Below are 26,725 nucleotides of genomic sequence, written 5' to 3'. Positions count from 1 at the left end.
TACGCATTTTATTTCAACAAAGTATCCAAATTCCAAAAAACTAAGGGAATGAAGCAGAAGAATGAACTGAAGGATTTAAGGAAGCACCAAAAAAGGAGTATCAGATCTCCAGTGTCCGGCACATGCAAAAAAAATTATCAAGAATAATATTTTTTTTCCATCTACGACTTCACATTATCAATAGAAGCGACCATTTTCTGACTTGAACATTACTTGTATCTGTTGCTATTTTTGGAAGAGAAATCAACACTAAAAGATGACTAAAGGCAACTGGAATTTTGTTCTACCGAAGGACTAGTCATCTGTGCATTGAGGTCAGTGGCTATTCTGATTCAAGTGCCTCAATCTCGTAGCGCACCTCCTCCAAGTGTTCGTTAATGGTGGTCACTGTATCCTGCATGCCGCAGATGGCCTCCTTGAGTGCACCGTCATATGCGGCATCAGCTTCTGCATCTTCAGTTCCAGCAGCTTCAGTGATCTCCTGGAGATGAACACATTCGTGTTGGGTTGAACTCTGGTACCTGCAATTCTCATGGCTCACCAGCCGTTCAGATGGTCGGCCTGCCTTCTTTAATATCTGTATCCTTGCAGTCTGGCAACAAAGTGAAGAGGCATCAGGAAAGCGAAAAAACTAGTAGAATATCAGTAACCGCTGAGACATTGCCTTTCAACTAATTGTAAATTTGTAGTCAGGAAAAAGGAAAATGAAGAATCAGCATTGTTGTAACTAAGTTAACTTTTTGCAAGCAACAGTATATGGGTTTTTGAGATCAGAATCTCCAGGATTAAATTAAACAAAACTACTTAAAGAGGCATCTGGTTAACTAATTTCTTTGAGTTTGTCGAGTTTACAGAAATTCAAATTTTCAATCAATCTAATTATGCTGCTGAGCAAGCCATGCTAAACACTTGTAATAAGATGGGATCAAGAAATGTCTGCAGGATAAACTCTAATCAAAGCTTACAGATTACAAGTATGAAATCAACATTTAAAGCTTTAGAGGCAAGATTCATTCCCCCTAACTAAAATTTTGAATATTTAAAGCTACTAGATGGAATTGTTAATCACTGTGATCTATAAATCCATATTATACTAATCCAGAATTGTTATTCGGGTTATGCTTCAAAGAACAGGACCGAGTTCTAGAAAAAAAACTCCTTAAATTCTTCATCATTCAAACCAGAGTAAAGCTGTCTTCTAATTTCAGGCTCATGTTCTTGTCCACTGGGTTCCCTCATATACAGGAAACTCTTTCTTCAACATCGCATCCTGTTGCGTACAATAATCACAAAACAACTTTCACACTTATTCTCAGGTCAGCAGTTAACAATAATTCCCGGAAAGTATTCTAAACAAGTTGGATAGTCTACAATAAGTGATAGGTAGCTAGAGAAAACAAAAAATGTAAAGGTTAGGTGAAGGAGGTATGACATGTTTGGCTGCGATCAGGAAAAAAAATTGGAATAACGAATATACAGTTAAAGGAACATGTGGCAAACACAGCATACAAAATGCAGTTTCTGTTTTTCCTGAGCCTGGACAGCTTTCAGAAGAGCAGCAAGATCCTCACGGTTTAGATCTGGCATCTTAAGTAATGATTCCATTTCAAGAACCTGAAGAAAAAAAAAAATCAACATTGGATATTTAGAAACAAATTTGATAATCAACCATAGAACATTTTTATACTTGTTTTGAACAATCATTGAACTCCACTGTTATCTCCTTGCAGAGCTGCTGGAAGGCCAACTCTCCTCCATTGCTCAGATAATCCATAAAACCACTGGATGAAAATTCAAATCAATTTTTGACAAGAATAGACATCTCCAACAAGTGAAAAAGCAAACAATCCAACAGTAATATTGGGATAAATTTCTAGCATCGAGAATGTTTTTTGTATGCCAATGAAAATGGAATATGAAAAGGCAAACAATCCAACAATACAATGTGGAAGCCTGATTTTTTTTTTCTCGGTGGATTACCTGCGCTATTGATCAATCGTTGGATTGTATAAGATTGATCAGACTCCTGTCATTCTATGGGATGTCTGCAGCGGCTGGTTAGTTTGTGAGGCTCATTGGTCAGTCAGGAGAACCAGTCTTTCTACGTCTTATATTTGCCTGAGATTAAAAATGCAATGCAAAGCACCCATTTGCATTCTGGAATGCATATGACGGGTTTGCTTACAAAATTTACGGAATGCATATGACGGGTATGTTTACAAAATTTACTCTGAGATTTTAACGCAAGCAAGGATTTCTCGTCCCCCCATCAGACTGTTCACCTTATGCAATATATCACGTCTACTCCTGCCAATAAAATGCCAGCATTTTATGTACTAGAATGGGGAGGAAGGTTTTCTTTAATGTTAACCATCTGTGCTTAACTTGACGAGGAACGCCACAGGTAATGCTGGCTGCTGAGGACAATGATCGCTAAAGAAATGCCTACAATGGGAACTCTAAATCTAACCAGCAGACTGAATCAACACTAGTAATTTGGTGTGAAAGGTTTTCTCTGATTGCCTCTGCAGTCAGCTCCGAGTCTCCATCGAGGGAGGTCACAGGTAACATCCAGGACAAGGAATAGAATCACTACAGAAGATGGAAACTCTAAATCTAACAAACTGAATGAGGAATACACAACTTTCTAACCTTCTCATACTTCTATTCCTAGGCAAAGCATGCTCAATGAAGACACTCTGCAGATTTCCTGTTTGGTGATCGCATATGTACCTGAAGAGATTTGTATGATTCTGTAAGCATTATATTGGACTTTGACCGGGCAAATGAGCTAGATTTTTCTAACTGGTTTCCAAAAAGTAGGAAACTGTGCTTCAAAAAATTATTCAAAATAAAAAGAAAACCCCTTTTGCTTCAACTGTTGATCTCATATAGGTAAATCAACCAAAGGGTCTGGCACGTAAACCTTTTGGTTTTGGTAACCTCCCTCTTCTCACACTTGTTCAACTTACCAACTCACAAGGAGAAATTTGATGAAGTTTTCACTTCTGGCATGGATACAACTGCAAAACGTAAGTCTGAAGCTGATAGTCTCCCCTGGTTAGATGATGCTATTAATCAAGTTATCTCGTCTGCTAGATCTGGATCCTGCTTCAACCAATAACATTGTGGTAGACCAAAAAACCCAACTTCTGGTTATTGACTCCTGGTATGGGATATCACTATTGCTCCCATGACTACTCATCCAGAATGATATACTAACATATAGTGGATTATATAAGGTGTTTGTTGGATCTCAAAATAGCTGGCCATTAGCAAATCTTGCTTTAAACCACAAATGTCATTTCATTTTGCTTCAAGGAAACAAAACACAAAAGGAGAAGATATTTAATGTTAGATGTCATGCAGAAAGGATATCTACAATTGGCTTCTTGAATCTGAAGGCCTCTTTAAAGGATTGGCTATTGGATTCAATTCAACAATTGGATATGTTCCAATAGTGAACACAAAAAAACATATATCACTGCTTTTTTAAAAAAGAAGCTTCGTCCAATAGACTTCTTGCTCCCTAGAGGTGAAAACAAATGGTTTAGGTTTTCCATAGTTTGTTATGGAATACTAGTAATCAAAAAAAAAAAAAAATGACAGCCCGATGCATGAAGCTCCCCTTCAAAAATCAAATTCAGAGGCAGCTTGGTTTGTTAAATTCAGGAATCTCATAAACAATCTCAAGAGTCGGAATATACAGCTTCGAATGGGATTGAAGCAGAATGAGAGCGATCAACAACAAACTCAATAATTTAGAGGCAATTTGTGTTACTAGATCCTTGATGGACATCAAACTCCATGAGTTAAAAACTTCATAAACAATCTCAAGAGTCGGAATATACAGCTTCGAATGGGATTGAAGCAGAATGAGAGCGATCAACAACAAACTCAATAATTTTGAGGCAATTTGTGTTACTAGATCCTTGATGGACATCAAACTCCATGAGTTAAAAACTTCAAAAGCTCAACTTGATGGTAGACTGCGTGAAAGCTGCACACTGGCAACAGAGACAAAACAAGGTGAAGGTGTCTGAGTGATGAATGCATGAGCTACTTCTGTAGAAGCTAGCTTTTGATAGGAAGAAAAAAAAAAAAGCAGCCCGGTGCACGAAGCTCCCGCCATGCGGTGTACCGGGGAAGGATCCATTGTACGCAACCTTACCTTGCTTTTTGCAAGAGGCTGTTTCCAGGATTCGAACCCGTGACCTTTTGGTCACATGGCAACAACTTTACCGTTGTGTCAAGGCTCCCCTTCTAGCTTTTGATAGGAAGAGAAAAGTAGAAATTGTGAGCTTGAAAAATGACAGGGATTTAAAAATGGATTTTGGGCAAATATTTGAAACCCTCACAACCTACTTCAAAGAGATACTAGACTGTTCAGAATTGTGAACTAACCACCAATTACAGGAGGCTTATTCTGAAACTGACCTTGTAGCCCATTTTACTGAAATGGAGATTGAAAATGCAGCTGAAGAACTAGGGAAGCTTCAATCCAATGGGTTAATGAATTCAACAGTGAATTTTTGTTGGCACAAGGGAAGTTATCAAAGCTGATATTGGATGCAAGGTTTCCCACAGCACTGGACACATTGGATGAAGATCCTCATCAATATGGGAGATATTGCAGTGTTGGTAAACGACAGCTAAGAAAATGGTTCAAAAACAAAAGCAGTTTATGGAAAAGTGATCCTTTATCACCCATGTCGTTCATCCCCCTCACAGCACTCATCCACAGAATCCTGCAAATACACAATTTAAATGGCGCGATACATAGATTTCTATACTATGTTGGATTTCAATTGTTGTGTAGTACAATATGTTGTTCACAATTTACATTTTTCCAAAACTGAGTAAAAATTGCATTTTGAGAATACTGCTGGAGGAACATGGAATGTTTAGCAATCTCAGCATAAATTTCAACAAGACCGCTATTATACATGGGAAGGAATGTAAGAAAAGGAGGGTTACTTGGCTAGCAGATTCAATTGCTCATCTTGTAAACCTTATATTTCATACCTAGGCATCCAACTTGACTAACAAATAAGTGTTTTTCAGCTGCCTAGTTGAGTAATTCACAGCATTGATCAAATCAGAGCTAACTTCCTCTGACACACTGGTGAAGGAACTTTATCCCAAAATACCTTATCAATGGAGCTAAGTTACTAGAACCATACAGGCAGGTGGCCTAAGCATTGTCAATCTGAAATTATAAAACCAAACCTTGGTTTGCACTAGATGGCCACACTAATCCACCTCTAATGGAGATTCGCACTAAATTTCACTGATACGCAAAATCATTCCTTGTCAGAAGTTGTCCCAAATTCAAAATGGTCCTATATCTGAAAGAACCTGCTGTCCTGCTCTCAGTAAGAGAATTTTATTTCTTTAATACAAGATACAAAGTTTTCAACGCGAGGAACACTAGTCACTAAAAGAATGTTCGATTAGAAGGAGAAAAGATGCTTACAAAATGAATAATACTTTCATAAAATATGCAGTGAACAGCATGTCCTTATGAACGAATAACGAATTACACTTGCCTACAAAATGGTCCTGCTTGCATGTTTACAACTTTACAGGTTTGACCTGGAGCTAAGATTGTACAGCGTCTTCCTTAGGGATATCAAGCTTTGATAACTATTTGTCTAACATCAAGCTGAATGATAAAATACAGGGTCACATTCATTAAAGGTGGAGCAGTAATGGGATTTTCACAGTTGAAAGTGACTATTAGATCTTATTTTTTGGTTGAATCAAATATCACTTTTCCTCTTTCATCTAGCTTTGTTTTCTTGCAAACAAAGTTAGGATCCTCTCCTGAATCATTATGCACAAAAGTATCAGTACTAAGGAAAGGTTAAATCACAGATGAAAACATCTCTGATGCTTCATATGTCTTCTGCCATAACAGCTTAAAATCTGTCATACACCTATTCAAGTCAGGTCAAACAGCACTTATCGGCTGGAATGTTATTGGCACTCTTCATAGCATTATGATTTCCAAATATTTTGAAATGTTTTTCAAGGAGAAAGTCAATGAAACATCAAAGGCACAAAGGAATTGTATTCAAAACTATATGCCAAGGGTGGATCCAGTTTTCTGGAGAAAGAAATAAGATTAGTTTTGAAGCCCAGGGGACTACTGCCACAGCGCTTGATACATGGTTGAGTGCTTTATTTCATGGCAACTTCATGTTGTTATGAATAGAAGAGAAAAACAATCCCGATTACAAAACGACTCTTCCTCTTTATAATGCTACATTGTCATTGAATCTGTTGCATTAGTCCCTTCTTCTTGCATATTGCTCATTTTTTAGCCTTTTCTTGTATCTCCTTGAACACCAGACTCATTTGCTGAGTAAGTTTTTCTTTCAGATGCATTCAACCACTAATGCGAATGCAACCTGTGGTGAGCTTGCTCGCCACTTTATCTTACCAAAAAAAAAAAAGAGAGTTGAATCTGAACAAAAAAATGGCATTTCTAATATAACACTCACTTACTGTCCTTTCTTCATGTAAAGGCATGCAATGGAACGTGCGAGTAAAGTCATTAAGGAGGAACATAAACGTTAAGTTCAAAACGAAGAAAATGAACAATAATTCAGACTTGCTTGCATAAGAAACTTGATCTTACAAATCCTTGTCATGCACAACCAAGTCACACCCCCATAGCATCTGTATTCGAACACACAACTCTCGGCTAATTGAATATTTCAGGCAAAAGCAACCACGGTTCATCTACAAGTTCAAATCCATTTTTAACAAAAAAAAATAGGGACTGTATATTCAAACTCAATATTTAAGCCGCAAAACAAAGCACGTCTATACCTACTTCGTGCTTCATTCATTAAAGTTTTCCATTTTTCTGAGTCAAATATCAATTCCATATTCCAGAAAACCAATACCGTATACCATCGGAATATAATAATGCTAGAGAAATTTCCAACCCTTTAGCTTCGGTTAGAATGGTACCTTCGAAGCTTGGCATAAGCTTCGGCCCTCCTCTGTTGGACGCCGAGGAAGCTCCGAAGTAGGTCGACGATCCTGGCCGAGCGCGTTCTTCGCTCGTCAACCTCCATGGATTCGATCCCTTCGATCAAATCCCTCTCACAAGTTTCCATCGTCCGCCCTATTGTCGCCTTTCCTCGTTCGCCCTCTCCTCCCGTCGGTCCTCGTGTTCTTGGCACTTCATCGCATAAATTCGGATCGGATTAGAGGTGTCAAGCCCACAGCCCATGATGACTGAGCCGGATTAAAAATAATAATTTATTAATACTTAAAAACCAAAATAAATTTAATAATTTTTATTTAAATTATTTTAATCGATATCAAATGGTAATACGTAGAATTATACGTAGGAAATTTTAAGATATTGCTTGTATATTATATTAGATTTGTTGGTTATACCATAAGGAGTTAAGAAAATTATGTATTAGGCATATAATATATGCTCGGCAGCCAAAATGCTTTACTATAGATGGATGGCTCAAACCAAATCAGTCTCAGTTGGATACAATCATCAAGTCACATTTTGACACTTTGATTGTATTATTATTGAATTTTTTTATTTAAAATATAAATATGTATTAATCCATAAATAAATATACACATCACACTCACTGGTTGACTAAAGTGAGCCACAATCATATTATTTCACAACTAAAAAATGTGTAATCATACTTAGATAGGATAATTATATATATTTAATCATTTTAAATGATGCTATCCGAAAATTATGGAGATGATAAATTGGACATGTGACTGCTATATTGACTGGATATAGGTATTGTTCTACTCTACAACATAGAAAACATCAGTACCAAGTCAGGAAAAGAGTCCCGGTATTGACTCTCTGACATTTAAGTCAGTCACTGGAAAAAAAGAAAAAAGACGGAGCAACAATAGACACATGCGTGAATAATGAATAATGCGTACATCAGTCGGTATATGAACTCTCCTTTATAGAATGACCTGGTGAGTGACGTGCATTCTTTTCGAGACGTGGGCACATTCTTTAATTTGTCCTATGAAAGAACCTGTTAAGAAAATGTCTCTGACATCATATCTTAACAGGCATGCATATCCCTGATAACCATATCTCGTGTCAGTGGCACTATATCCCAAAAAAATATTCAAAGATACGTCCGTCAAGGATCTCACTGCTCGGCCGAGTAAGGAAGTCGCTTAGCTAGGGACACCTTCGCTTGGTTGGCATCGAGTCGAATGAAAACACTCCAGTCGTCCCGACATTCCTCTACTCCGTGATGAGCACCTGATCATCTTGACCACACGGGCATTCTGCTTGGGCAACCCTTTGTTGGTCGGGAGTTTCATGCCCGATCGGTCATTGCAATAGAGCTCCGCTCGATTCTTTTTGGTGAGTCTATTGGTTCTTTAACATTGACCTCCTTAATTTTAACCTCCACGTTAGTTACTATCTTTGTCCTTTGATCCATACTTAGTAGGTTACTCTTTATCATTGTATCACTATATAAACGTCATTTATAAATATAATAGCTTTTATTTAACGAATAACACAACATTTTAGGATTAAAATATATTTTAAAAATTACTTAATTACAAATCATAAAATTAGAAAATTTCTTTTTTGCTTGATTCTGTCGTAAGATTTCTTTTACTTCTTATGTTTTCACTAGTTGAATACTTGATACTCCATGAATTAAAACCTTGTCCATGTCACTCACTATCTTTTTTTTTTTAATTTTCTCCATGAATTAAAATTCCATATATATAAGTCTCTTTCGAGAGCACAAATTAAAGCTAGCTAGCTCGCTCTTAAGATGAGCTTTTAATGCATCATGAGTCAACTAATATTAATTTATTGTAAACCAATTTGCAGGTCCATTTGATTAGGTCCAAATTAGCCAGGGTTTTTAACACTATATCTCCAGAAGGAATCTAAGAATGATTCAGATAATATTACACAATACAATTATTCAATAATAATCACCCTACTGTTCCACCAACCCTTTTGCTGGACTTCATAATGCATCGTAGCTACTCACAGCAGCATGCATGCTCATCTGACACATTCGCTACCATCAAAGTCAACAAAACCACTGCCTTCATCTGTCATCCGACACTTGGATGGAGATGCCCACAGGCAGCTGCATCGAGTCCAGAAGATCATTGAAGAGAACCTGCTACTTAATTGCTGCTGCAATCTGCGTGCTACAAGTGGATCAGCTGCGTGGACTATACTAATTGCAGTTGCTGTTTTACATATGACAACTGGAGTCCTTCAGGGTTCATCATCCTCTCTCCTCTTCTGCAGACTGGGACAGAGCAGTTCATGGACGAAAAGGCTAACAGCTCTTCAGGTTTCAATACTTGCAATTAATTTCACAGATCGGTATCAATCATGCATCTCAACGTCATAACTCCATTTGATTAATCAAAGAGTTTACTGAAGCCAAAATGTTACTAGTGGACGTTTGAGAGAAAGTCAATGGAAGAAATATTCGCAGGTTAATTACGCCGTAAACTGACGGTCAACGTCAATTTTGACCCGACCCACCCGCTGTCTCCTCCTCCTCCACCTTTGCCACCACCGCCACGGCTTATTAAAATCCTTCCGTCCTCGCCTTTAGAAGGCAACGCTCGATCATGGAGGAAATGGCGTGGATCTCCCAAGCCTTCTCCCCAGATCATAACGAGGTCCTCGCCCGCGCCCTGCAGATATCACTCTCCGATGACTTCCCGGCCGTCGTCGATGACTACTGCTCCTCCTCCTCCTTCGTCGACGCTCTCCGCCGGCGGAACCCCCTTGCGCCTGCCGCCTCGGAGAGGATCTCCAAGAAGTCCAAGCGGAAGCCGCGCGGTGGCGCGGGCACGCGCTCGCAGATCACATACATCAGCGCCGACCCGGCCAACTTCCGGGAGATGGTGCAGCGGGTCACCGGACTGATCGATCTCGCGCCGCCGTCGGGCTCGCGGTCGCCGGCTCCGATGGGCTGGCCTGAGCCAGCACAGCCGGCGCTGCCGCAGATATTGCTGCCGACGCTCGACACGTCGGCCTTGTTTCTTAACCAGTTTGCCGGCGGCGAACTAGGACCGGCGCAGGCTGCGTCCCACCTGGACGACCTGTTGTCGCCGATATATCCGACGTCGCTCGAGTCGTGGGGCGTTATGTAACATATAACAGCTGTGACAAATGAAAAAAAAAATTCACAGCTGCCTGGTTAGGTTGTTTAATTTGAAGCGTCCGATGTGGATCGGAAGGTCGAGATCGTTCCTCTCTCAATCCCGTTATATTCTCTGTTGTTACAGTTGTGTAACACTTCTGTCTAATTGACTCTTTTGATGATCGGTGCACTAATCAATATGTAGCCTCACTTTCAGGTTGATTTAGGTTAACAATGGAGTAATAAAATTTAGGGTAAAATACATTTAAAAGTGCTCATGGATGATCCAATAACCTAATATCTTAAAATACCTTATAGTATATTATAACTAAAATTTGAACCATAAATATTTAAAAGGCTACACGAGCATTACTGGCTCCCAGCAATATGTGTTAATGAAAGTCTTCTCATAAGACATAGCACATGATTCCAAGGGCCAAACAATCTTAGGATTCTCTACCTAGGTCATATAAAAATGGATAAATTCAATGATGGTACAACCTTTTGTCCTCCTCCGCATCTTTCCCTCTTTCTAGCATTTGGCTTCTCTCAAGCTTCCACTACCTAAAACTAATTTAAGGAATTTTATCAGACACGCATTATTGATCTAATTAAACATGCTACCCACGCCATTGAAAAAAGTTTCAATATTATAGCGTCTAATGAGAAGGCAGACTGTTAATGTATCAATCATTATACAAATTTTTAAATACCTTTTAAATTAAACACCTTGTATTGGTATCATTACGGTGGATGTAATCCTGTGGGTACGTATAATCATATATTTTGATATTTAGATAAAAAAGTTTAAGTTAGATTTATTTTTATATTTGATATGTGTATTTAAGTTGTGGAGATTTGTAGGATACTCATATAACTCAGCTTGATAACTCCAGGTCCAGTGAAGGATGGAGGATACAAGGGACTGTGGATAAAACAGCAAGGACAAGAGCCGAGGGAAGCATACTTCGAGGCATATATGAAGGATGATATTGGGACAAGTCATGGACTTAAATGCATCCAAGGGACGAAAGCCAAAGGAAGAAGACTTGAAGGTAAGAGATCAAGGCTACAAGGAAAAGTCAAGTGAGTCGTGAAGGTCTGAGTATTGAGAGATTATACTTGTGGAGGAAAACCCTAGGTTCCAGGATTTACCAGTCGACTGATAATGGATTTACCAATCAACTGAGCAATGAATTAGGAGCGAACAAAATGCTTCTATTTGCTCAGCTAGTGTGGATCGGTCGACTGGTAAAGTCACTAGTAGACTGATATCGAGTCGTTGAGATGTAACAGTCAAATTTGCACATAAAATAGTCGACTGGTAGACGAGGTTTTTCAACCCGTAGCCTATATAACCAACGCTTGAGAGTTTGGTTAAGGTTGACGAAATTAGTGATAGTTAACACTAACTAGTAGTCAACAAGTGCCCTAGCATCTCAAGTATTTTTGTGAGAGTTGCAGTGAGGTTTCTCCACCCACAAGGAGCTACGTGAGTTAGCCAAAGGTTTTTAGGGAGTTATCCACTGACGAATTGGGATCATCCACCTTACAGATAACTGTGGAATAGAAGCTTTATTTCTGAACCACGTAAATCATCGTGTTAGCGATTTGGTGTTCTTCCTTATTATTTAGCCTTGTTTATTTGTATTTCCGCTGTGCAACTAACACATGTAGGAAAAGAGAACCGCGATTTGGGGGCACCATCTGTTCAACCCCCTACTAGCCTACCATTCAATCTTCAATAAGTGGTATCAGAGCAAGGTCACAGTTCATCGGACTAACCACCGAGAAGAGCAACTTTCAAGGATGGTCGACTTGATGAATGAGGAAGCTTATGGGATGTCACCTATTGGATGATGAAGATAGAGGTCTTCTTCGAAACAGATTGGGACACCATGATAGTGGTCAATAAGTTGTTAGAAGACCCAAGAGACAAGAAAGAGAAAAGACTCCGACTAAGATATTGGACTGAGGAACAACGATCACGATTAAAGGCAAATGAGAAGGTAATATTGATTTTAATTAATTATTTGTCTTCTAACGTGATAAGTGATGTAGGCGAGTATGAGAATGCTCATGACTTATGGAACAAGATAAAGTCGGGTCTAAAAGAAGAACCTAACCCTACACACGAAAAGGAAGAGCCTAAGGAGAAGGGTTCAATGGTCTAAGAAGTAGAGGAGGACCAATCGAAAGATGACACGTGTTCAACTTCTGAGGAGAAAGAATATGAGGAATCATCCACATTATCAAAGGTTGAAGAAGAAGCCAAGATAGATGAAGAAGAGGTCTTGGAAGTAGTCAACCTTGCTAGCACCTCTACCGAAGTGAAGTCAAAGGACCACATCATTTACTTCAGGTGCAATAAGAAAAGACACTATAAGAGTAGGTGTCCAATGTATAACAAGAAGGTAACTCCTAAACTCAATTCAATTATTTTAGAATCTAATTTGAGTTGTAGAAAGAAAAAGGAGAAGAAGCATACGAAATGTCCAAGAAGCGGAGAGCTAAAAAAGCTAGCGCATTTGAAGAAATAAGAAAAGAAGAAGAGCTCAAGTCAAGGGGAAACTTCAAAGGTAAGGGAAGTATACCCTAATTTGAATTGTAATTCAAATTTTTATTTTCCTATGCATGCTAGAAATAATTATCATTATTTACCCATGTAAAATTTTGACTTTAGATATCATAATAGAAGTAGGAAAAATGTTAGAAATAATCGGTACCTATATATGATATACCTAAACAAGTTAGATTTTCATTATCTAAGGAGAAGAAGGTAATGGAGAACCTAGACAAGAATTCCAAAAAGAAGAGACATATGCCTAGAAAAATGGGTAGGTCTAGTAATATCCAATGTGGACAAATTGATTCTAGAATTAAGAATTTAGAAAAGGAAAATCAAGCTTTGAAGACAAAGCTTGATAATTTGGAGAAAACATTAAAAAGATTCAATGTTGGATCTAGAGGGTTAGGTATGGTGTTGGGTAGTCAAAGACCCAATAGTAATCGATCGGGTTTGGGATACCGATCTAGATCCTCCAAGGTCAAAAAGAGATCATATGCTAGGATGACACATGATAATGGCAAGGGAGGAGCAATCAAGGGCAAGGGAGAGTCATCTAATGCCAATGAGAAGAGATCATATGCTAGGGTGGTATATGATTATGACAATGATGAGGTGTCCAAGGTGCACCATTGTGATTTAGTCATAGTGGACTAGTGGAGAAAGCATCTAAAAATATGGCTAAGGTTAAGAGCTCTAAGGGGAGCTCAATGAGTTAATTTGGGACATATAACTGATGAATCTCAAGTGGGTATTACTTAGGATTTTAAATGAGTCATCAAATGTGCCAAAGTGGTTTGAAGACAGACTTGAGTCTCAAACCTAGGGAATTGACACAATTTGTTAAGTTTCATGCATAAAAATATGAAATTGGATTCATATTACATGACAATTGGTTTTGGATGTATAAATGTCATATAAACTAATGCAAGAGATGCATTGTGGTTTGTGTGGGCAGGCACATCAAGAAGAAACTAAAACTAGGGCTTCATGTCAAGATTCAATTGAACAATTTAGATAGTTTTAGATTTTGTGTCAATCTTGGGATCCAAGATATGCACATTTTTAAATATATTTTTTTTCAAGTATACATGGTTAAAACAGACTTCTTCACAAAATTTAAAAAATTTTGGATGTCTATGAAATTTTTAATGCATTTATAAAATTGGGTTAAAAATGTTATTTGGGCTGAAAAAGTGGTGCCAGTCAATTGATACAATTACCGATCAGCTGATAACATTGTTCATCAAACATAGAATGACTCTGTGGGGTTGTTTCGATGTGGGCAGTCAACCGATACTTATGACAGTCGACTGATACAGTTTGAAAATTATTTTCAACATTATGTTTGACCAGGATACCTCATATAGGTGTATGAGATCTTTTGGGGATAAATACACAAGTTTAGGATCAGTTTAAATGATCAAGTTTCAACAATTGGGATAGCTCAATGGGAAGTATAGGTGTAGGGGGGGGGCTTGTGATAGGTTTCAATGCATGTTGCATATTTTTATGGCGGTGTAAGTCCAAGAGCGTAGCTTTGGCAACATAAGTTCAAATGTGTTATTAGCATGTTGTTTTGCTATTATGTTTTTCCTAACTTAAATGTATTGTTAAACATAAAAAAGGGAGAGATTGTTGTATGCAATCTTGAGGGTCTGTGTGACCATGTATTTTGATGTTTGGGTAAAGGATTTTAGTTAGGTTTACCCTTGTATTTGATATATGTATTTGAGTTGTGCAAGTTTGCATGTATGACTCAGCTTGATGGCTTTTGGGTCCGATGAAAGATGGAGCATATAAGGGACCATGGATAAGGCAACAAGGACAAAAGCCAAGGGAATCATACTTTGAGGCATACGCGAAGGATGACATTGGGACAAGCCGCGGACTTGAATGCATCCGAGGGACGAGAGCTAAAGGAAGAAGGCAAGAGGTCAAGGCTGTAAGGACGAGTCAAGTGAGTCGTGAGGGTCCAAGTACTGAGAGATTGCACTCGAGGAGGGAAACCCTAGGTTCTAGGATTTACCAGTCGACTGACTAGCCAACTGGGAGTGAACAAAATGTCTTTATTCGCTCAGCCAGTGTGGAGCAGTCGACTGGTAAAGTCACCCGTCGATTGGTATCGAGCTTTGGGATGTAACTGTCAAATTTTCACAGAGGGTAGCCGACTGGTACTTTTACCAGTCGACTAGTAGGTGGAGTTTTTCAACCCGTTGCCTATATAACCAAAGCTTGGGAGCTTGGTTAAAGTTGAGGAAATTAGTAGTGGTTAACCCTAATTAGTAGTCAACAAGTGCCTATATAACCAAGTATTCTTGTGAGAGGTGTGGTAAGGTTTCTCCACCCACAAGGAGTTACGTGAGCTAGCATGAGGTTTCCAGGAAGTCATCCACTGACGGATCGAGATCATCCACCTAACGAACAACCGTGGAATAGGAACTTTATCTCCGAACCACGTAAATCGTCGTGTTAGCGGTTTGGTATGTGTTCCTCCTTATTGTTTAACCTTGTTTATTTGTATTTCAGTTGTGCAACTAATACGTGTAGGAAGAGAGAACCGTGATTTAGGGGCACTATCTATTCAATTCCCTTTTTAACCGCTCGATCCTCAACACATTATACAAAATTAAATTTTTTATTTTAAAACAAAAGCTCTAACAATAAAAGCAACACTTAATTAATCTATTAATTAAACACCTTTACTAGTATCATTAGACAAATCTAAAATTTTGATTTTAAAACAACAGTTCTAACAATAAAAGCAACACTTAATTAATCTATGCGTGTTAATGAGTTAGTTAAGCACGACATGAGTTAGAACGACCTATTTAGCATCTATGTTGGATTGAGCATTTATTACAAGATTGGATTTGCTAGTCTACTTTTTATAATAAGGGATGACCTATAATGTAATTGTAATCAGATCATGATTGCAATTCGGCTATAATTGGTTAGGATGTCTCTTTGGGTTCACCTTCACATCTAAGTTATAGTTTGGATTAAAGCAGACGGTCGGAGGCCGCCCCGCTCGGTGCCCAGTAGTCCGGGCACCCATCCACTGTTAATGGCTTCCGACAATCCACGTCGACCCAAACTATAATCAGAATGAGAAGGTGAATCCAGGGAGGGATCATAAATAATTACGGTCAAATTACGACCATGATCCAATACAATTACATTATAGACTATCCCCTGATTAAAATATAGGCCAGAAGATCCTTGATGATGTATTATGCCTATAACAATATTTATATAATTATAATATTACATATTTATTTAAATTAGTTAATTTAGGAGTAACAATTTTAACTTTTTATGTAGTCCCTATCTCTAAAAAGAATTTTATTTTCACTCAATGCGTGTAAAGTTTTATTTACTTCAATTTTCTCAGACAAATATCATTACTTAATTGTTCCTCATATTTTGTAGGTACAAAAAGTGCAAAAATGAGTATAATTTCTCTTAAATTTAGCACTTTAAATTAGAATCGAGTATATTTTCTAACAAATTGAACACGATTTTTTCCCCGCTTAATATAATTCTTCCTAAATTAAGCATCATTTAAAGATAATCTAATATATTTTTCATCCAATTGAGTATTATTTAAAGATAATCTAGTATATTTTTTATCCAATTGAGGCGGAAAAAGAGTCAGACTTAACTTAATAGAAAATATACTAGATTCTCTTTAAATGGTATTAATTTAGGAGGAATTATATTAAGTGAAAAAAAATTATATTCAATTTGATAGAAAATATACTCGATTTTAGTTTAAAGTGCTGAATTTAAGAGGAATTATACTTATTTTTGGACTCTTCATGAGCACGATTTTTTTCTCACTTAATATAATTTCTCCTAAATTTAGCATTATTTAAAGAGAATCTAATATATTTTCTATTCAATTGAGCACGATTTTTTTTCCACTTAATATATTTTATCATAAATTCAACATCATTTAAAAAGAATATAGTATATTTTTCATTCAATTGAGTACTATTTAAAGAGAATCCAGCACATTTTTCATTCAATTGAGATGAAAAAACTCATTTTTGGATTTTTCATTAGCATGATTGTTTTATGCTTAATATAATTCCTCCTAAATTCAACATTATTTAAAGAAAATATAATATATTTTTCATCCAATTGAGGTGAAAAAAGAATCATACCCAATTTAATAGAAAATATATTAGATTCTAGTTTAATGTGTTGAATTTAAAAGAAATTATATGTATTTTTAAATTTTTTATATTAAAAAATATAAGGAATAATTAAATAAATTAATATCTATTATATTTAATTAGAATATAAAAATATTTTTTTAATAATAAGGACTCTCTGTAAAATATAAATTATAATTACCAACTGCATGTAAATTTTTCCTTAATTTAAACCAAATACTTCCTCTCCAATCAAAACAAAAGTCCCAGGCCTTCAGCCAAAACTACGTACACGGTCCACGCTCACGGTCGTCCTCCCTACTATCGTGGTCCCCACCATCGACCAAGTGATCCCCGCACACGATATTTGCAGTCGCAGCTGCTCCCACCCTCTTCTCTGCGCACCTCCTCCAAGCCCGCACGCACCCCTGCACTCTCTCCGACACCTTACTCCTCACACACCCCCACGCCGTCCACACCGCCAGCCCTTCCACCACCGCCTCCAGCTCCCCCACCACCTCCCGCATCGCCGGCCTACGCTCCGCCTTCTCCGACACGCATTTCACCGCCACCCTCAGCATCCTACCGACCGCCCTCCTCATGTACTCCGGCAGCGCCACTCTCTCGTCGCAAATCCCGCCACTCCGATTAGCCGCCGCCATCCCCAGAACCCACGCGACTACGGACGAAGGATCCCGCTCCACGTCTATCGCCTTCCTCGAGCTGAGGAGCTCCAGCAGCACCACCCCGAAGCTGAACACGTCGTTCTCGGGGCCCAGCTTACCGGGCTCCGTGTAACAGGGGTCCATGTACCCGATGGTTCCCGCCGCCGGCGGCGGCGGCGTCTCCGAGCGCTCGTCGTCATTGCGGCCAGGCCTCGCCGCGAGTCCGAAGTCGCAGAGCTTGGCGTTCCACTTCCCGTCGAGCAGCACGTTGGCCGACTTGACGTCGCGGTGGACGACCGACGCCGGCGAGGCCTCGTGGAGGTAGAGGACGGCGCGCGCGATTTGCAGGGCGATGGCGCCGCGTAGGCGCCACTCCGGCGGAGTCGGAGAGGCGTGGATGAGGGCGTGGAGGGAGCCATTGGGAAGGAATTCCATCACGAGGAGCCTGCAGCTCGCAGGAGCTCGAGTGAAGCCGACGAATTCGACGATGGAGATCGGGGGGTCTCTGAGCGATGCGAGCACGTCGATCTCGTTGTTCAGCTTGGCGTGGTTTTGAAGCGATTGGACTCCTCCCGACGGCTTCTTCACTGCTACGATTCGGCCATCTCCGAGCGTGCCTCTGTAGACACTTCCATGGCTTCCTTTCCCGATCAACTGCGAGGGATCGAAGTTTTGGGTCGCGGCTTCAATTTCCTCGTAGCTCAACTCCTTCATTCTTCTTTAACTCTTCTTCAATCAATTCCCTTTAATTTGTCGTCGACGACTGCTTTAACTCGGTGCACTGAAAGCTGGGAAGAACAATTAACACATAGTGTAATCTAAAAGAAAAAGGAGCTGAAAGCTGGGAAAGCAGAATTAATACACAGAGTAATCTAAAAGAAAAAGGAAAAGAAAAGAAAAGCTGAAAGAATAAAGGTCAAAAAGCAGTAGAATAAAGAAAGATGGGAAAAAAAAGCAGAGGCATCGAACCATTCTTATATCTCGTGATCTATCGGTTCTTCAATTTTGCACTGACTAATTTAACTAGCTCATGATCGAGACATACATGATCATTTAAAGGCACTAGGAATGTCTTAATCATGACTGTATCAAACTATATCTAATCACATATATAGCTAGACCTTGAATGCTGTGCTCCACTTGTGATGTTGAAACTTGAAATTGAAAGCGTTAGATAGGTGGAAATGCGTTCAGTGACTTTTGTTCTGCAGGCCAACAACAACTGGAGTGGATAATTTTTGTTTTGTTTTTTCAAAAGTGGCTTTGTGATGATGGCGAACTTTGGTCCCGCGAAGGGCTGCCTGAGCGTGCTTATTGGGAAAACAATCGCGCGCGGTGGAAAAATTTGGAATGGTTGGTTGCTTGATAAATTGCAATACTTCACTGTATTTATGATGAGAGGACGTTGATTACGGAAAGGAAGCTATGCAAAATTCATAATTAGGTGGGCAGCGTCCACTCACCTAAAACCTAATGAAAGTGGCCGTCACTTAAATTAATGAGTCAACTCTCAATTTTAATTGAGTGATCAATAACGTATTTAGCTTGGAAAAATAAGAAAGGACAAATTAAGAAAAATAATTATAAAATATTTTTATCGATTATTTTCTTAGAAAGAAATGAGTCCTTGTCCCAGTTTTCTATTCAAACACTCAAACAATACATTTTATATTTTAGTTTTTTTTTTCTGGCGAGGTCCACAAATGTCTTCCCCCCCATTCTACTTTATAAATATCTCCCTCTCATTCTATTTTATTATTAGTTTTTAAATTAAAGTATTTTTTATGACTTTTCTATTGTAGTTTTTTTTTTCTATTTTTTTAAAATTAATTAAATATGCCTGACTGACAGACTAGTCGCTAGGTCCACAAATGTGAAATTTGTATGTCCATTTAATTTCCAAATATATCAAAAATATCTTTAAATTGATTAAATTATAGGGGTGAAATTAAAATTAAATGAATCATCAAAAGACATCCAAAATGCATTAAACCCAATAGACTATGAACTAAAAACGTGAGAATAGTTTCTCGGATATTTTTAACCTCAACGAATTAATATATAAATTTTCTTTAATACACAGTCGACCTAAAAATATTACCGATGAATCACTTATTATAAGAATTTCTTGATTTATTTTAGTAGTATAAAAAATTTCTATAAAATCAAATTTGTCTTTATCAACTAAAAAGAAAATGAGAATCATGCCTCCAGACTTTACAGATGGAATTCTATGATCCATAATTTACGGATCAAAGAATGGTCTGTAAATTCTAATTAATTGATTTTGATGGACTTTACTTGTAAATAGATAGGATCCACTAAAATCAACCAATATTTTTAATGGATCATCCTTTGATTCATAAATTGTAGACCAAAAAATTTGTCCTCGAGACTTTATTTGCGGACAAGAGAATTCATCCTTAAGACTTTGATGTAGTAGTTAAACATTCTAACGATTAATCGAACATATAAAATTTGAGTCTCAACTAAGATGTATTATAGAACATTAGAAATTTTTCTAATAAAATAACAAACCTTACCTTGAATAATGTTACAAAAAATATTTTTTCTCTAATAGAATAACAAACCTAAGATAAAGCTAAAGACATTGTCCATTATGGACAATGGACTTTTCAATTTATTTACTAGAGGGAATATGAAATTAATTGAATTGTAAAATTTAAATACCTAATAAATAAATAAAATGAGTGAGAATCATATTCTCTTGTTATGGTACAAAGACAAAGCGTTTGTACCTGTTGGCTTTGGAATGAACTGACGGGAGTGCTGGGGACGAACGTATTCGTCTTTTGTACGTGTTGACTTTGGGACGAATTGAAAGGAGTACTGGAGATGAACATATTCGTCTTTTATCACAAAGACAGAAGCGTTTGTAGAATTAACTAAGAGCATGCCAAAATGACATGGTATTAACCAGATTTAGTGGTTTTCAGAGAAGAAATTAAAAATGGGAACAACAACATTTTGGCATTGTTAGAAGATTTGTCCGGCGGTAACCCTAGACATCAAACGAGCATTTTATTTCGAATCGTTTGATATTCCTCCTCTTTTTTTTCTCGGAATACAGGTCTGTGGATCCTCGTCGTGGTTTCCGCTCTGGGCGATGGGAGGAGGGCAATGGTTTTGGCGAGGCTACAGACTGCAGCAGTGCTCTCCGGAAGGGAACGGCCGGAAAACTGAAACATTGATGACGTTTCAATGGCTGCTGATGAAGCTCGAGGAATGGGCATGACCTGGTGATGCTGTTCTGGATGGATGCGGTAATATTCTCAGTCTTTGGTCGTTTACTTTATCTATGCTATATTCCTTAGAACAACCTCCATTGTATGTTGTTGGATGTGGAGAGGACTATACATCTATGCATACCACCAAGGAGACTTTTCTCAGTTTGCTCAGATCCATATGAGAATAATGTGTCCCCTTGAGATGCTTCAGGATGCCATCTCCATGGCTTAAATGATTAACTTGAATTGTACTCATCTCCTCTATGAAAATTGAAAATTAAAGCAGATCCTCTGCTGCTGACCTTGTGGAAGTCTCTATAAACCTGATTGAAACTGTATTCAACTCATGATCCTGAGTGTTGAAATGTTTTGTTTCAACCCCTAATAGAAATTAGCATTGAACTGATATTGGCTATTTGTAGGTATGCTGCCCTTGCTGACATAGTTTTAGCATTAGTGGATTAGTTGCATTGTCTCAAGCGAAATCAACTAGTACTAGGAAAGTTGAGGAATGCCAATGCAGTGGAGGGAGATATGTAGGAAACATCAATGAAGGACACATTGTAAAGGACAATGGCTAGAGGGGAAGGACATAGCACAACGCTAGAGGTGGAGATGGGGAGAATTGGTTTAGGGTTGATCAAGTTTTATTTTATAATTATATTAAATATTATAAAATTAATATTTTGGTTCATCGAATTCAATATAAATTATAAGTTGATTAAATTTAACTAATATGATTTATTACTTTTGAAATTTAATTAATTATATAATTTTACAATTTTAATATACCCATATTTATCTAAGTAGTTAAATTTAAAGTTGGTATTGTACCGACATCATTGCACTCTCTCTGTGAATGGATATCCTGATCTGGAATGATACATTGCTTTCTAGATAATACTCAGTTTACTATTGAGAGAATTAAAATAAATGATATTAATTGAACAAATGAATTGTACGGTACACAAATTACTCTTACAGTATTTTAAGAAGTCTTAGGTTGCTTTGAAATTCTTCCCCAATATGAGAGCCACATTTTACAAACACAGCTGGGTAGCCAATGGGAGCATCAACCCAGGCTTCATGCCCTTGTATATTCCCTGAATGATTGAAAGGCCTGGTGAAGATCTTTCCACTCCAAATGTGTTGCCAGGAGCATCCATCTGTTGTAGGGAAATAAACCTTGACCTCCTTTTTGGCTTTGTCAAGTACAGGTGCTACCATTATCTCTGTCCCGACTAAAAACTGTTCATATGTCAAACTTTGTACATGCTTGTCATCTGGATAATGTAGGAACAAATGTCTGACAACAGGCAAGCCTCTCTGAGCTGCTTCCTGATAAAGCTCATGAAGAGGACAGCATTAGATGTAGATTGAAAGGAACTTTTCTTGCATCATCTAACTATATGGGAAGAGACCTTACCTTTACTAGTTGGATTCGGTAAAACTTCCAAGCTTTGTAGATTTTGGCACAACGAGCAAAATGAGATAATGTGTTGTTGTTCTTGTAGAACTGACAATTTGAGGCTGGCTTGTTTCCCTGCACATGCTAACCTGCATCAGTATTGCTTGGACTTATTGGTGGAGTGAGTTTCCTTATAGCTTAAACTTGTGATGCTTACTTCATGTGTTCTGAATACTACACTGAATGCGTTTAGTTCCATCCAGCGAATGAGAAGTTCCTCACTTCTCTGATACCTGATAATAGGTATGTCTACTGCACAGTAGCCTCCTATATCACTATGATTGAAGGCAAAACCTGAAATTCCACTACTGAGCAAGCCTGTTATACTGCTTTTTATTCCATCATTGGCTTGCCAACTTACCATTTGATCACCTTCCCAAAATAGCATAGCCCATTTGGGACTACCTCTAAAACCTGCACGCATGAAAAAGACCAGGCTTTCTTCTGGGTCTCTCCCGTTAGTATCATTGTCTGATTTCCACTCGTCCACAAATTCCTTATTGACCTTGGCCCAAAGTTCAGGATACCTGTTATGAGCTTGAATAGGGTCTTCATCTACGTGAAGAGTAGATGCAGTTGGTCAGTTGGCATGTTGAAAGATTAAGTGAAATCAAAGTAATGATCTATTAATCATATATAATGCATGTCCAACCATTTGGTAAGTCTACTTGGAAGTTATTCTGCCATTGAACTATATGCAACTATTATGATAAACGAACATCACAAGTACCTGCATACAGGTAAGCATCTAAAGGCAATCCTTCACCAAAATCTGCCATCCAGCCCCTAATTCCAGTATCCACCATTTCATGAAGAATCTTCTTGAACCAACTGCTTGCTTTTGGGTGGGTAAAGTCCAACATTCCGACATCAAAAGCTGTATTTGGTATCATGTATGTTCTGCCAGCTTTGTCTTTGACTAAAATATCTAATCTCTTTGCTTCTTCAAACAGGTCTTTGTATTTGTTTGGTTTTTCATCAGTCTGCAAGTTATCTCATTTTTCAGGGAACTAATAAATGAATGTGTTACTCATTTGAGTAGACCCAGTAAGCAAGTGATCTACCGGAACAAGGCAAGGATTGCAGTATGTCATCACTCTAATATCATGAGCACGAAAATCATCTATTAGCTCTCTCCATCCGGCATAATGGCATTCATCAACTTCCCAATTCCACCAAAGTTGTGACCCAATTACAGTTTCTCTCTTGCCGACCCAATCCTGCAAGATGATCATCTAACTTTTAATCAACATCATGAAAAAAAATATGAATCCGTGTCGTTTTAAGGCAATTAGTTTTTAATGTTTAATTACTAATATTCATCACCCCATTAAAAGTTCCAGCTTGTCATTAGTGATTATTCTAATTTATCTTGTGTTTCTCTTAATTTGAACATATGTCCGTGAATATTCAAATCTAAAGCTAAAATCTTTATTAGTATGTCACTGTATCAGATATGCAGTAGTGGTCTAGTAAAGAGTTCATGTCGAATAGTATCAAATTTAATCTAGTAATCCTTGCTAAGCAAGATCTGTCTGTGTCTAAAATCCAAATTTCTCAAATAGATTTGAGTTGGTCAAATGATTCAACTTCTTTATGGATTGTGATTAGTACAATTCCAAACTATACAGCTTGAATATAATTCTGCAAATACATATTTAATCAACTTCACTATTCAAATGAATTGTGATAAATCATCTCCCTTCCTAAAGATCTTGACAGAGTACACTAATTTTATTATTCATTGGAGTGAGTATGTGTTAGTTTAGGAGGAATTATTCCTCAATGAATAACCCTAGGTAGCCCCCACACTTTTATCATTGATATTATGAAACATACAAGGATACCCGTCTGACATATATTACCCACAGTTTAAGATAAACTTCCTCGACCTCTGTTGTTAAATTTATGGTTCTATTAGTTGCAACTTCTTCTCATCTCCAAAGGAATCTTCTGTGTTTGTTGTTTGTTTGTTTATATATGGCTGTGCACGTTTCCAACCTAGATGATGATGTCTTGATTGAACTCATTGATAGTGTAACCTGGTTGAGTCTGAACTTTTAAAGTTGTCTTGAGAATTATATGTACTTCTTTTAAGAATAAAGTGAGCATACTTTATTAGCAGTTCAATCACCTGCAACCAAAATGCTGAAATTGGAACATCATATTGTTGTAATTGATCCCATACTGTGTGGACAGCTTTCGTGCCTCCCTGCATGCCAACAACAGCTCCAGAAATGATCCAGTTTGGAAGTATGGGGGGTCTTCCTATCGTCTCTGTGTAAAGCTCAAGGAGCTCAACAGGTGAATTTCCATTCAGTATTCTTCCCTGAGCACAATTTCCATGTATCTATAATAAAAATAAGAATAAATTGTCACTGCTCAGAAAGCCAAATGGTCACGATTGTAATCATGAACAAAGGATTACTCATTTACGACAGAAGATATGAAGTTTATTTATGGATCAGATATGTTGCTTACTTGCAAGAAACAAAGAATTTAACTAACTCACTGCTCATGTGGTTTGACTTTATTCCCCTAAAACAATTTTCGTTTCTTTGCAAAGATAACGAGAAGCTTGCTCATAAATAAGATTTATCATTGAAAAACAAAAACTCAACTCTGACATTGATAATGGTTTTGTAAGCATGCTACCAATATATTAAAAATGTCATAGATGTTTTCAGGTTCAACTACCTCAATCTGTATCCTGTCAACCTTTGTGAGATCAAAAACTGAGTAATTGTACCCTTCAAGGTAAAGGGATTTCATTCTTGAGGTAATGTAGAAAGGAGAAGGGGCATAAGTTGTACTCCAGTCACCTCCTGATCTGACAATGTAAAAAGTAGAACTTATAATTCTGTGATTCCATTTCATTACAATACTGCAGCAAATTATGGCTGGTAGTAGTACCTGTAACTAACCAAATTGGCAGCAAAGGTGATAGGTTGATCTCCTCGTCCTATACCTTGTTCCTGCACCAGAATTGGCACCCTCTTTCCTTTGAACTCGACATGGGAAAACTGCTCACCGAAACCATAAAACCTCTCATCTTTATCGCTTGCATATGTGATGAAAACTTTGTTGAACTCGGTGACAATTCCCTTCTTTCCCTCTTGTTCATCATGCGATGAAAGTGCAACAAAACCTTTATTACTTGACATACAGGTGAGCCACTGGCACCTCATTCGAATTAATTTCCACCTGGAGATCTTTATACTCGTTTTGTATATGATGCCAGGACTGCATTTCTGATCGAATTCGCCAAACTTGAGATGAAACCCAATTTGATTCTTACTCTTTTGCTCAAGCAGAAACCAATACCTTGCAACAAGTGAAGATTTCCTGGAACAACCAAATCTCAATCTTTTCTTCCCCAAGTTCTTCTTAGCAGTTGAGTTAGTCTTTTGATTGAAGACCCTTCCTGCGATCATCAGAATAGGGAATTTTGATTCCTCTACCAACTCACGAATGTCTTCATTGCTTGAATTTGGAAACCCAGATGTGAGAAAAATATCGCTGGGCTTCTTTTGAATGTCCGTCTCATGAATAACTCTTATTTCTTCTATTGTCTGGTGCTTGCAGATGAAATAAGCATCACGATCATGGATAACAAAGGAACCTCTGCTTTCCTCGGCATGACTTTGAACTGCTGCTGCCGAAATAAACGCCTCTCCAGGGATTGTAGACCATACGCTTCGGCTCGGCTGAGTTCGGTGTGAGATTGAAAGATGGCCACCATTTCTTGCGCTCCAAGAAAGCTGGAAGTCCTGCCCAATACAAAAACTCTGGTCTTGCAACAGCTTGTCCTGATCGAAATAGAGGCTTCCACGGATGAAAGGCAGGCGCTTAGGGGTGGAAGGGAAGGGGTTGTTGATGTGCCTGTGATGCTTCTGGGAGACCTTTAACCCTGCCATGGTCGAGCAATTGGGAGGTGATGACACCAATCCCTATTGATCGAAAAGATTCAGAGATTCAACTGCATATTGTTAAATTCTATCTGGTTCTGGATACACTGGCACGCTGGACCGTGTACACATGGAGAATTCTTACACCACGCCCTCGGCAAATTCTAAGCTTCTTGCCGGCGATAACGATGAGTTGTGGGGAAAAGCAAGACCTGGTTTTTTCATGTTGTTAGATCTGTTTATTACAGACTTGGTTTTTGTGGATTCAAGTGCTCAAGTTTCGCACGAAGGACTTGGTCAATTTTCACGGTGGAGGATGCTGTGAGCACATGGATTCATGAGAATCTAGTTTTGGCATGGGCTCTGACTATGACCTGGTCAATAAGTTTGAAAATCTAATTGTGGATGTGCGTGCGTACAGTTGGTAGCTGAAACTTTGTATGAGAAGATGGAGAAATCTGACCTTCGGAGGACCATTTGTGTTCTGCACGTGTGCCTGTATCACATCCAAACACCAAGAAACCAACTAATTGCCCTCCCTTCAATTGATGCCTAT

The 26,725-nt window shown here is 38.2% G+C and overlaps 4 protein-coding genes and 1 long non-coding RNA gene across 11 annotated transcripts; 2 read left to right on the top strand and 3 right to left on the bottom strand.

Annotated features, from left to right (window-relative positions):
• Window positions 1-41: 41 nt before the first annotated feature.
• LOC122037537 lies at window positions 42-7,233 on the bottom strand. 3 transcript variants are annotated; one of them, XM_042597045.1, is made up of 5 exons: window positions 6,982-7,233; window positions 2,653-2,733; window positions 1,688-1,781; window positions 1,510-1,614; window positions 42-592 (listed from the first exon to the last, which is right to left on the bottom strand). In XM_042597045.1, exons 1-5 carry the CDS (start codon window positions 7,128-7,130, stop codon window positions 323-325), a joined length of 699 nt encoding a protein of 232 aa, XP_042452979.1. In that variant the 5' UTR covers window positions 7,131-7,233; the 3' UTR covers window positions 42-322. The 3 variants fall into 3 exon arrangements, with proteins under 3 accessions (XP_042452979.1, XP_042452981.1, XP_042452980.1); XM_042597047.1 differs by lacking the exon at window positions 2,653-2,733 and adding an exon at window positions 6,644-6,747 and having other exon boundaries at window positions 6,982-7,122; XM_042597046.1 differs by lacking the exon at window positions 2,653-2,733 and having other exon boundaries at window positions 6,982-7,229.
• Window positions 7,234-9,092: 1,859 nt separating this feature from the next.
• Window positions 9,093-10,348, top strand: LOC122037554 (calmodulin-binding protein 25-like). Its single transcript, XM_042597069.1, has one exon. The coding sequence runs from the start codon at window positions 9,637-9,639 to the stop codon at window positions 10,162-10,164; it is 528 nt and encodes a 175-aa protein (XP_042453003.1). The 5' UTR covers window positions 9,093-9,636; the 3' UTR covers window positions 10,165-10,348.
• A 6,734-nt stretch (window positions 10,349-17,082) lies between these two features.
• Window positions 17,083-18,672, bottom strand: LOC122037549 (serine/threonine-protein kinase-like protein At5g23170). Its single transcript, XM_042597064.1, has 2 exons — window positions 18,515-18,672; window positions 17,083-18,333 (listed from the first exon to the last, which is right to left on the bottom strand). Exon 2 carries the CDS (start codon window positions 18,257-18,259, stop codon window positions 17,165-17,167), a length of 1,095 nt encoding a protein of 364 aa, XP_042452998.1. The 5' UTR covers window positions 18,260-18,333; window positions 18,515-18,672; the 3' UTR covers window positions 17,083-17,164.
• Window positions 18,673-20,474: 1,802 nt separating this feature from the next.
• LOC122037548 lies at window positions 20,475-25,986 on the top strand. Of its 4 annotated transcripts, none has more exons than XR_006127666.1 (6): window positions 20,475-20,561; window positions 20,637-20,829; window positions 24,461-24,565; window positions 24,949-25,429; window positions 25,503-25,765; window positions 25,847-25,986. It is a non-coding gene; the product is annotated as an uncharacterized LOC122037548 (long non-coding RNA). The 4 variants fall into 4 exon arrangements; XR_006127665.1 differs by adding an exon at window positions 23,002-23,154 and having other exon boundaries at window positions 20,514-20,829; XR_006127667.1 differs by having other exon boundaries at window positions 20,514-20,829; window positions 25,576-25,765.
• Window positions 21,713-26,525, bottom strand: LOC122037546 (sulfoquinovosidase-like). 2 transcript variants are annotated; one of them, XM_042597062.1, is made up of 8 exons: window positions 25,175-26,524; window positions 24,959-25,091; window positions 24,396-24,611; window positions 23,326-23,481; window positions 22,992-23,244; window positions 22,419-22,816; window positions 22,220-22,336; window positions 21,713-22,131 (listed from the first exon to the last, which is right to left on the bottom strand). In XM_042597062.1, the coding sequence occupies exons 1-8, from the start codon at window positions 26,176-26,178 to the stop codon at window positions 21,772-21,774; spliced, it is 2,637 nt and encodes an 878-aa protein (XP_042452996.1). In that variant the 5' UTR covers window positions 26,179-26,524; the 3' UTR covers window positions 21,713-21,771. The 2 variants fall into 2 exon arrangements, with proteins under 2 accessions (XP_042452996.1, XP_042452997.1); XM_042597063.1 differs by having other exon boundaries at window positions 21,989-22,131; window positions 22,220-22,350; window positions 25,175-26,525.
• Window positions 26,526-26,725: the final 200 nt, after the last annotated feature.

Source organism: Zingiber officinale, unplaced genomic scaffold (assembly GCF_018446385.1).
Source record: "Zingiber officinale cultivar Zhangliang unplaced genomic scaffold, Zo_v1.1 ctg61, whole genome shotgun sequence".
In the NCBI taxonomy this organism is placed as follows: Eukaryota; Viridiplantae; Streptophyta; class Magnoliopsida; order Zingiberales; family Zingiberaceae; genus Zingiber; species Zingiber officinale.
This window is presented reverse-complemented; position numbering and strand designations above follow the sequence as displayed.